The following is an 11,883-nucleotide window of genomic DNA, read 5'->3' as shown; positions in this document are numbered from 1 at the left end:
ACTATCGGCTCCAGAAACTGTCTTGATATGGTTTTGTCAATAAATGAACAAAAAACAGACTTTCGTTGCATGTATTTATTCATTTATTAAAAATAGTTTGGAATTATTTACAAGAAAAGAGGTTAAAACAACAAACAGTTAAATGATAAAAATAGTTTTGATTACTAGAAGTCCTTCCGTGTGTTTAAAGGATGATTAACCTCAGGCTATGTGACCTCCTTAACCTCCTTACTTATCCCACTGATGAGGAAATGCAGGTGATATTGACAGGTAACAATATATCACTGTTGGTTTACGAGAAGCCTGTTTCCTTAACCAGTAAAGCCTGAGGAAGAAACATAAACCTATTTACACTTCTACTGTTAGAGCTTAAAATACCATTGTAACACATAGATCAATCAAATGTCTTTATTTCAAATGAGAAATGTTATTTATTATGTAGTGTATTTCATTTTAGATCCTCACTTAGAAAATTAAGGCTCAAAGATTCAATACTTTTAAGAAAGTTAATGATTCTGATAGATTTATGCTATTAAGAATCAAGCGGAAAATCCATTGATCCCAAGTTATTGGTGTGATTTTCTGCCATTTTCAGATTGTTAACCAAATATTCTCCCAGTTTTTGGGTGGTTTGTTGCATATAACAAAAACATGTAAACACGGGGTCTTCTTTTCTCTGGCAAACCCTAAATTTAGAGGAAAAATTATTAAGACCAAACCTGGCTGGTTATTCATGAATCAAAAGATACTTGTCTGTTTCAGCACTGACTGATCTGCTGAAGTAGTAAACTATGAATTATTACTGTCTTAATTTTAATGTTATTTGTCTTTTTCCAAAGATATTTTTCAATGACATGTAAAATTAACAACAAATGTATAATGGAGACAAACACCTGGAGGTCCTGATACCCCTGTAACAGTAACATTTTTCCTTATAAACTTGTTCAAGTCTCAGGAATAAAAATGGACATGCAGATTAGTATGAACATTACAGTGAGTATACTAACATGTGGCTGTGGCCTAAGTGAATTCATGGTTTCATAATGGTTGGAAAGATCTAAAAGAAGGCCAGTCCCTGAGTAGTGCTAAAAAAACAACATGCTGTGCCTTTTTATCAGAGTGCAGTATAGCAAGTGTGTCCAAACACACCCAGCTCGTGTCGCAGGCTGTCAGGCTGCTTTGTCTTTGCACGCAGATAGTGAACAAAGGAAATTCCCAAACAAGAGAAGTCCTTTAAAAGCCCAAATGTTGCTTTCCTGATGCATGTCTCTCAGAAGTTCTCCTTGTTGAAGTAAAATTTGGTCTTTCGGGGATCCACGTCTGAGAATTTGGCACATTTCTTTTCCAAGACTTTAGCCAGAACTTGAGGGCCACATAAGAAAGTTCCAACCACCGACCTAAAAACATGGCAAACAAAGTAATATTAGATTTTAATATTTATCTAAATATGATTTAATTTCTTAATAACTAAGTGCTTAGCTATACTTTTGAAAACATTAGCAAAAGATACGTTTAAAAAATTGCTGGATGTAAAGGTAGATGTCAGGTTAAAGTTATTTTATAAACTGAATGTATTTGTTTAATCTCAATGTTTATTCATTCTTAGAGTGAAAAAGCACTAAGATTTTAAACCATGCTAACTGCTATGTTTGGCTAGCTTAAAGCCAAAAACTTAAACTTTGGCATCAGGTTGATTTTTTTTCCCAACAAGTTTGAACCTCCTGTTACGAGGAAGTTAAACACTTGAAGGTTTTTAACCATAGTAGCATTTTTGGACAGCCATGTAAGTGTTTTGAACTAAGACACCATGTTACATTAGCTATCTGAATGTATAAAAACATTAGCAAAATAAGCTAGAGGAAGAGTTAGACTGCAAAAATAAATTCAAATGCTTTACCATGCTAGCAGTTATGTGGAACTGTTTTTAAGCAACAGTACACCTCGGCTAGCTACATTAAAAAGACAGCATGCTAAAATGCTCAAAGTTACAATGCTAATGCTGATGTTAAGCTAATGTTTAGCCCCAAATCACAGCTGAGGGATGTCATAAATTTTGCAGATTTTTGGTCATTAAAAGACTTGATTATGGTACTAGCTTAAATATGAGCACTAATAGGACTCAGTGTAATTCATCATAAGGGGATATACATTTTTGTGTGAAATTTTAGAGGCAATACATCGAATAGTCAAATACAGAAACCTCATACAAATGGTGCAGGTAAGGTCAGGGGGACAACAACAACTAAATATCAGCAATCCACTGAACAGTTGTTGAGATAATGTATCCAGGAACTGAAAGGTGGACTTAATAAATAAAGAAATACAAGTAAAGGATTTTATCTTACGTTGGGTTCTCTTTGCGGACTTGTTCAAACTCTTTGTCCCAGGCAGGTCTGCCAAAGTTTGTTTTCTGTTTGAGCCCGGTAACCACATCTGTGTCTTTGTCATAGTTCACCCCTTCACGGTAAGCCTGTGACAAAATGTTGGGGGTAAAAGGAAAAGCACTAGTGAGTAAACAATGAAACAAGCTCACAGGGTTTATCTGGACTTTGGACTGTGACTTGAGCAAAGAGGCAACGGATTCACGCTCTTACATGGCTTTGATCCCAGCTGGTCAGAAAGAGTTTGTAAGTGAGGAAATCCCCCATGCCTCTCTCCTCCATCTCTTTCTCCAGCCCCTTAAGGAGGTCGGCAAACCATTCGAAGGCGTGCGTTTCCCGACAGAGCCAATAGAAGTAGATCTGAAACCAGGAAGCAGATGTAGGAGAGTTGAACAATGATCCTCTTACAAAAGAGCAGCTGATGACTCGTCTTTGAACATGGCTGTATTGCGAAATCACACTGTTCATTATTTAAGAGACAATAACAGGTTCTTTGTCAGCATGGAGGAATGGATTTACAGGTTTAAATGTAAGAAAGAGGCAGATTGTGAAACTGTGCGGGCGTTGAAAATGTTACCTTCCTGGTGCGCAGTTTAGGGTTAGAGACTTTGAACTTGTACCAGATGGACTTAAGGATGGAGGCGAAGGGAGTGACTCCAATGCCGGCACCAACCAGCATGCTGACCTCATAGTCAAAGACGTCCTCACTGGCTGTGCCGAAGGGTCCGTCCACTCCCATTCTGAGGAATAACAACACGTACATTGTGTTGTTAGGGGAAATAAACAATAGGGGACAAAGAACAACTGGCATCCTGACCATCTCAGTGGATTTATGTTTAGATATCCACCCAAAAACGGAAAATTTGACATGACTACACATAAGGGAAAGCAAAGCAAGGTCAGGCTGATCAATGTTGAATAAGGACTCAAATTCAAATTGTTGATTCAAGTATGATCGATCACAGCCATTACATTTTTTTTAATCATAAATACAAAGCTGGGTCAGGCTTTCATTTATTTCACCACTGTAAAGTAATTATATCTCAGCTAACATGTAATAGCCATTCACTTGTCATATATATACTGGTAGTTCCACATCCATCGTTCCAGACAGTAAATGATCATTTAATTTATGCCTTATGAAAATGTATGTTTGATGTTTTTGTAAACACTTGCCACATTAAGGTTAAAGTGAGTGATGTCAAACACAAAGTGCGGTTTGTTTACAATGTTACCTATGATCACTTGTATTGCCTCAATTAGTACAATAAGGAGTGTAGAGCATAGACTGTATAAAATATGTACATAGTATCCGTGACGTTACCCATCTGTTCCTGAACACTGTTTTGAAGCCAATCGACGGTGGCAGCCATATTGGAAATGCGGAAATCAACTAGGCATAGTGTGGCGTAAAGAGGCGGAGGTTGAGCCTCCAAGCCAACAGCTATGTGTTCCCCGACCGAGAGTCAAGTCAGTCATGTCCTTATTTGGGCAAAAACTCATAATCTTAAAATCTTCTGAACCATTGCATTAGGAAAAAATTCAACCCCTGTACAGTGTGTGCCGATAGAGAAATGAGCTACATAGAGCCAAGCCGTTTTTTGAACCAGGCTGTAAACATGTTTATTAATGCTGCAAAGATCGTCTTTTTGAATTGAGGTCTATGTGGTTTCCGGTCTTTCTGCAGCCAGCCTCAAACGGATTCTCGATGTATTGCAGTTTCTAACACTTCCTCATAGGCTTCATGGTTTGAGACCGGAGGTTGCCGCTTGGTGTAGAGACAGAGTGTCCTATAGCCTCAAGCAAACACAGATTTCACTGCGAGGACTTCAGCAGGGCCCCCTTCTCTCTCATGACATACAAATCTACATGAGAGGAATTGCACTCTTTGGGCTACAGGCTCAAGCTTCATTAAGGCTGTTCGGCTTAATATCTATTAAATAACCGGTCTGACCTCAGAGAAAGTTAGAACGATCCCCAAGGCAAGCTTTTATTGTTGGAAGAGTTCAAACTGTACATGCAGCTTTAACTGCCTATTTGAATCAAGTGAAGTAAGCTTAAGTTCAGTGTCCAGCATCAACACAAGGATGGCTTCAGAAAGTTCGCTTTCTGTTTTGTAGTTGGCTGTTCTGGGCCCAGATTTTTTCGGCCTATAGTTCCAGAAGTTGTCTAATACAAGGTTCAGGGATTCAGAATTTACTTCGGAACAGGGCTGATTAAGTAAGCAGTTATTTATCTAATGTTTGCTTTTATAGCCACAAGAATGCAGCATGGACTAATGCCACAAACCACACTAGACCATTTATAGCCTGTGCTGGATTGCAATAACAGCCCCATGAATCACCTTGAAAAAAACATTCAAGACTCCTAACAGTACATGAGTGTTGCGTGTGTTTTGCATGAAGACTGCCATGTCTCCTGAAGTTTTTGACCTTATAAAACATTTAACCTTGGTCTAGCAAACCTTGACAAAAAAAATAGTCAGTGCTTGGATAAAACATAAAATGTTGAACTTTTTGATCTCTCGTTGAGACTACTGCCTCAGTAGCTGTTTTATTAGATGACCACTAATTTGCATTAAGCCTCAAATAGTCATAATATCTGGTTTTAATGTGATTCAGGAAATTTTCCTGGAGATGGAAACATTACAGTACTATTTTTTGCGGATTTCTAAACTGCTAATTCAAAGTGAATTAAAAATAAATCTGCAATACGATGGAAGATATGTTTCAAAGTTCAGGAAATTCCTGGAGGAATGCTGGAGGATATTATTTGCAAATTTTGAGAGTTTGTGAGAAAGTGGGTTCAGGATTTAATTCTAAAAAGCTGGCAATGCTAAACCAAAAAGTACTGGGCCTCAAGATGATTGCACTGGTATCTCTGCATGTAAAAATACATTTCATCTGCTTGCACAGTTGAGAATACTTTGTGGCCTAAAACCAGATGATATAAAATGAAGCACTCACTTGGGCCCCTGTGCTCCCTCAGGCAGCTGCTGCATGATGCTGATGAGTTTGTCGGTCCAGTCCCCGGCCGAGCGGATATGGACACTGAAGAAGTCCTCCTCAGGGGCGGAGGTCATGGTAAATGGGTGCCACTCCAGCTGGGAGATGGCCGGGCAGTTGAGGAAGACGTACTGACCCACCTCCATTTTGAACCCGTTCTTCACCAGCTGAAGCTCCAGCACCTTGGATGGCCTCATCACGATCTGAGAGTAAAGCCATCAGATTAAATGTGACTTAAGATAACCTGCAGAGCAACTCTCATGGAAAAGATGAATCACAAATCAATCCCTACCTTTCGGTATCTGACTGTCTGCATGTAACGAATGAAACGTAGCAGACGCTCACAAAGATACAGAATCATGGGACCTATCACCCACATCCAGGTCTGAAAAATCAGGAACACATGGACCACAAATTATCTTTTCATTTTCATCGACATCTGTAGTAACAAGATAGTTAAAACATTTATCATGGGCAGAAAAATGTGGATAAAAAGTTCACCTGTGGGAATCCTCCTTCAAACTGGGGGATGGGACAATCAGGAATTCGTCCCCATTGGTTACTGTGGTCCTTGCAAAATGTGATGTTGTGCGGTGGTGTTGTTGGTACTTGTGATCTCACAATACGTCTGTCCATTACAAATACAAGTTAAACCTGTTTCCAAGCACAGCTTTAAAGAGAAGACTGAAGACATGACAGAATGGATTATTCCTCACCCGGCTCCGTGGAAAACAAGACCAATGAAGAAGATGATGAAGAGATGGTGGGTGTACCAGAAGACCTCAAAGTAGCTGCGTCTGATGACCTCCATGGAGGAGGTAATGATGAGGATGAGAGCCAGAGTGATAATGACGCCTGTGAGGCCAGCAATGGTGGTGAAGACAAGGTAGGTCGGAGACTGCTGAGCATCCTGAAACACAAAGAGAAGGAAAGCGGAGAGGAGCGAAAATGCAGATGCAATTAGAGAAGAGGGGCAGTAAGGTAGAAAAAAAACACTGGGAGACTAGTCTAGTTTAACAGCACAAAACCTTTGATGAAAAATGAAATTATCTTGCAACTTAATAACAGTATCTTTTTTTGACATCCCTGATATTTTTAAAAATAAAGTAAATACTAAAACCTGATCCCCCTACCCTACCCTATCCTACCCTACCCTACCCTACCCTAGCCTAGCCTGCCCTACACTAAACTACACTATACAATACCCTACACTACACTACAGTACAGTACAATACACTACCCTACAATGCACTACATTACACTACACTACACTACTCTACCCTACCCTACAATACACTACACTACACTACATTAGAAATACACTACCCTAAAATACAATACACTACACTACATTAGAATACACTACACTACCCTACCTTACTTTACACCACATACACTACCCTACAATACACTACGCTACGATACATTACAATACACTACATAGGCTACCATACCCTACCATACATGCACTACACTACTCTATACTACCCTACCCTACCTTACTTTACACCACATACACTACCCTACATACAATACAATACACTACCCTACACTACCCTACCCTGCCTTACCCTACAATACACTATACTACCCACAATGCACCACCCTTCCCTACCCTACCCTACCCTGCCCTGCCTTACCCTACAATACACTATACTACCATTCTACCCTACCATACATGCACTTCACTACACTACCCTACACTACCCTACCTTACTATACACTACATACACTACCCTACAAACATTACATTACCCAACAAAACCCAGCCCTACACTACACTACCATACAATACCCACAATCCACTACCCTTCCCTACCCTACCATACCTTACAATACACTACATTACCCTACAATACCCACAATACACTACCCTTCCCTACCCTACCCTACAATACACTGTACTACCATTCTACCCTACCTTACATTAAACTACAATATACTTCCCTAACCTACCTTACCCTACATAAAACTAAACAAGAAAACAAAGATGAGCATTACAAATCAATTCCTTTTATGCAACATTTATCTCTCAATATCTTTTTTGATATTCAACATGTTACAATTTTTCAAAGCAGAGAGTAAACCCTACCTTCCCTACCCTAACTTTCTCTAAACAAAACCAAACAAGAAAACAATGGGACGTCTTAAAAACAGGTACACTGGATTTATAAAGTGAATCATCCCATTATTGACCATGAACTTCTAAGTTGACCTAAGTTGTTGCAGTTACAGAGAAGTAATATAAAGGTCCCATGTAGACACAAATGCATCAAGCTTGGTCACTTGAGCATGAAACTCTATTTCTAATTTAAACCTTACACTGTTCCAATGAATTTATTTTGATCTTTTAGAAATCTCCCTTACAGCTCTAGCTAATTTACTCAACCTGTAGATGAAGACATGATCCTTCACCTTATATAAAAATACAAAAAAAACCCAACAACATTTAAATACTATTTGGACAAACATATGTCCATCTGTAATTGAAATACAGTCACTTACAACGTCTATGGTGCGGATGGGGTTCAGGTAGGTGGTGTTAGTTGTGTCATCCAGGTTGGAGAGAGCCGTGCTGAGTTCATCGTAAACTCCTCGCCTGCTGTTGTTGTACCACTCAACGTTCAACAGATGGGCAACAACATGAACAGCTGTCAGCACACAGAGGGGAGACATGTTAGTGCTTCATGCTCACATGTAATACTTATTATAACTACAGAAATAAGTTCTCTTTTTTAGGACAAGAGCACTGGTTTGGGTAAAAAAGAATAGCTCTGCAGTAATATTTATCAACAGCCTTGCACTTTTTTCTTGTTGGTTCTCTGCATCATCTCTCAATTTTGATAAGAGAAATGAAGGGAGTGACTCTTTTAAATCTACCATTGCTCAATATTTATTTTGGCCATTGTTTACCTCCCTCTCCCCTTTCAATCTCCTCACCATGTCCCTTTTTAAACCCTTGACCTGTGTATTTCTGTATGTCCCTCTTTTTGTTTTATGGATAGGAGGAAGTATAGTAAGTTTGCAGAAACTTCTCTGAGCTATATGTTTATATTTGTGCCCCGATCAGTTTCACCAAACCACCAGGAAGGAGTCAAAACTTGATCGCCTTTAAGTAAATGATCTGATCTAAAGTTCAGGTCGGACAAGTTAAGGCGGTATGGGAAAAAACAATGCACAAAAACCACGCACAGCAAGTATACCCCATAAAGTCAGGGCATAAAATACACATTAAAATCAATGAATAAATAGCCTAATGTTTACACACTTCTTGCTTTTTCCCTTCTTTCTTTTATTTGTTAGTTTGGTTTTATCAAGGACAAAATCCAAACAAAATCTACAATTAAACACTGATAAATAATGTTATGTGAGTAAAAAAACAAATCAAAACAGGCATGGTATCAGAAAAAGGCACTTCTGTTGTCGTAGCCCAATTAGTAACTGACACATGACTTCCTTTCTCAAGGAATGGCTATCAGAGTTCACAAATATGTCAGCATAATTGAAGGGAACCGCAGAACAATTGTTGAGACAGAAAGAGAAATGCATGGGTGAGTGTACCTGTCATCAGAGCGATCATGTACGCCACCAGCTTGTGGAAACTCAAATTATGGTCCAGTTGTTTCCTCATTGTTCTGCCGCAACACTGAAAAGATAACAAAAGAAAGAAAGAAAGGAAGAGAGGAAGGAAGTGAGAAAAGGGCTGGAACAAAAACTTACCTAACATGTATCTTTAAGAGGCGGGGGCCAGGGTAGCATATTAAAAAAAACAACAAACATAAAATGTACAGTTTTTGATTGGAGTTTGCTGTCAGGTAAGAAATGTAAAAATAAAGAAATATTTCAACTGAACATATGTTGTTTTTTCAAGACAAATATTTATGAACAGTGGTGTACTCAGACTTTTTGAGGGGCAGGGGCACAAAAAGTCAAAAGGGCACCTGCTGGATGCCATGAGGCACCAGTGCCCACAAATGTCCTTGCTTTATGGTGGATAGGTCTGCTACACTCTATGGTGGATATTAATTACATTAAAGGGAAGCAAAATTATAAATTCATAGTTAACAAAAAAGGAACACTGCTTCCAGCATGAAGCTCACTATTTTAAAGCAAGACTTAATCTGTTATTTCTCATGTGATTATTTTAAAGCTCAGATGACAGAATTCTGTTTACTGCTTGAACACTTTGAAACTCAATTTAAACAAGACTTTCTAGAGCAGGGGTTCCCAGACGTTTCAGCCCCCTGACCCCCAAAATAATGGTACCTAAGACTCACAACCCCTAATGTCCCTCTGTAGTTTAACATTGCTCACAGCTGCGGACGACAACTACTAGGTCAATCCACAAAACATATGTTAGAACAACTCAACGCAACTCAACGCAACGCAACGCAACTCAACGCAACGCAACGCAACGCAACGCAACGCAACGCAACGCAACGCAACGCAACGCAACGCAACGCAACGCAACTCAACTTTATTTATAAAGCACTTTAAAACGAACACAGCAACGCACAAGAACACAAAAGGTAATCTTCTTGTTAAGACTGTAGCAGTGCCACCGCAAAACCTCCAAACAAAGAGAGTGTTTTCATCCTATTTCTAGTAAAAAAAAAAAAGAATGTCTTGTTGGACTTTATATAAGCTGAAGTGCTTTAAGAACTAGGTGATAGAAGTTTCATACTGGGTGACAACCAAACATAACTAATTCAGCTGCTCTGCAGAAAATTAGCCCGACTATGAAGCTGTATTTCATGTGATGGGGTAAATTTATCTGCAACTGATGTTTTCCTTAATCTGTAAAAAATCCCCTCAGGGGTCACGTCAACATAGCTAGCAGGAAACTGATGACACGTTTTATTTGTACGGTTTAATTTAAATGTAACTATTACTCTTATTTATTTATTTTTACAATAATGCACAATAAAGGTAATTATAAATATACATTTTCACTCAACCCTCACTTTGGAAACCACTGTTCTAAAGTATTAAGATTAACTCATAAACTTTAAACAACAGCCAAATAAAAATTTGCTTAGACTACCGAGATGGGACTTTATGGCTTTTTATCCATTCAGGAGGTATTTGCAAGGGGACTATTTTTATTTACATTTATCTATTATAAGGGCATTCAGAGGGCACTTTATTGAGTTTCATTCACTGGAAGGGCACAAGCAGAGCATTCTTAAACCTTTTTATCCACTACAGGGGCATAGACATGAGAGCATTGCCTCCTCTCCCATGAGAAATAAAGTAGTGAGTTTTAAACAGTAGAGTAACAGTTTAAGAAATCACAACTGAATTTCTGTGGCAGCATAAATAACATGAAGCATCAATGGATGCAGTCTTTTGAAATCATTACTTAGAAGCAGAAAGCTCGAGCTGGGACAACATTAAATGAAATTATTGGATATCAACAATAATAATCTTTAAACTTTGTCAAAATAAAAGTCAAACAGGATTTAAAGCAATACATACCAAATATCTAACAGAATTTTTTATTTTGTTCTGAAACTAGGAGATGTGACACATGTATCTACTGCAGTCAAACTAGTTTACATAACGTGCATGACAATACTCCACCTTTAAAGGATAATAACCGTGGAAAGAGCGCACCTCGCCCTGCTCGGATATGCAAGCTTAATGATCTTACCCCGAAAGAGCCGCGCAGCAGAGACAGCAGGTTTCTGCACACCGGCAGCAGGATCAGCATGCAGTTAAAGTTCAGGACAGCAGCGGGAGCTCTGGCCCAGGCCAAGGCAGACTGAAATAACACCAACAAACAAAAAAGTACTTATGGGTCCGTCTAGAAGTAGTTTATTAAAAAAAATCTTTTAGCGGACTTCCATGCTCCTGTCTTACCCCTAAGAGATGACGCGTGTAGAAATACTGGTCTCTCAGGTCGTATAAGAGGTAATACCAGACGAAAAGGAATGTGTTGATGCCCATCCAGACGATCTGAAAACACAGCCGAAATCATGTTCCCGCCACTTGATAACTTTTTCAGTCAAATATTATAAATCATTTGTAGTCCATATGGGTTGAAAATACAGTTTACGCATTCGTGTTTTGGCACATGCGGCACAAAAACTGTGCGTAAATCTTTACATTAACTGTTAGTCTCATAACCGATAACAACAATTTAAATCCTCAAGTATAAACATCATAACTCACCAGAATGAAGGCTGTAAGCCCATTATTGATAATCCAGTTAGCCATCCTGATAACTTCAAGTCGACCTGCAGCAGTTTCCCTGCATCATCTGCATGCAGCACCTTTTCATCTTAAACCCTCCCGTCTGGACTCCTCCCTCCTATGCAGGTGTACAGGTGACTCATCACACGGAAATAACACTTGTTCAGCTTGTGAAATTGTGCTGTTGATAAAGCTTATTGAAGAGGTTTCCCTTTAGGAGCTGAATGTCCACATTCCCCCCCCCTGCTGGAAAAACAAGTATGGACGAGCTGGAATGAGGAAGTTACACCATGAAGGAACTT

The 11,883-nt window shown here is 39.0% G+C and overlaps 1 protein-coding gene across 1 annotated transcript; it reads right to left on the bottom strand.

Annotated features, from left to right (window-relative positions):
- Nucleotides 1-60: 60 nt before the first annotated feature.
- On the bottom strand, nucleotides 61-11,703 carry nox1 (NADPH oxidase 1). Its single transcript, XM_034689859.1, has 13 exons — nucleotides 11,561-11,703; nucleotides 11,249-11,344; nucleotides 11,040-11,150; nucleotides 8,948-9,032; nucleotides 7,892-8,037; nucleotides 6,103-6,296; nucleotides 5,888-6,014; nucleotides 5,679-5,771; nucleotides 5,348-5,589; nucleotides 2,959-3,121; nucleotides 2,595-2,741; nucleotides 2,346-2,470; nucleotides 61-1,397 (listed from the first exon to the last, which is right to left on the bottom strand). The coding sequence occupies exons 1-13, from the start codon at nucleotides 11,603-11,605 to the stop codon at nucleotides 1,271-1,273; spliced, it is 1,701 nt and encodes a 566-aa protein (XP_034545750.1). The 5' UTR covers nucleotides 11,606-11,703; the 3' UTR covers nucleotides 61-1,270.
- Nucleotides 11,704-11,883: the final 180 nt, after the last annotated feature.

The sequence above is a fragment of the Notolabrus celidotus genome, chromosome 8, assembly GCF_009762535.1.
Source record: "Notolabrus celidotus isolate fNotCel1 chromosome 8, fNotCel1.pri, whole genome shotgun sequence".
NCBI lineage: Eukaryota > Metazoa > Chordata > Actinopteri > Labriformes > Labridae > Notolabrus > Notolabrus celidotus.
The sequence above is the reverse complement of the archived record's forward strand: the minus strand, read 5'-3'. Positions and strand labels throughout refer to the sequence as shown.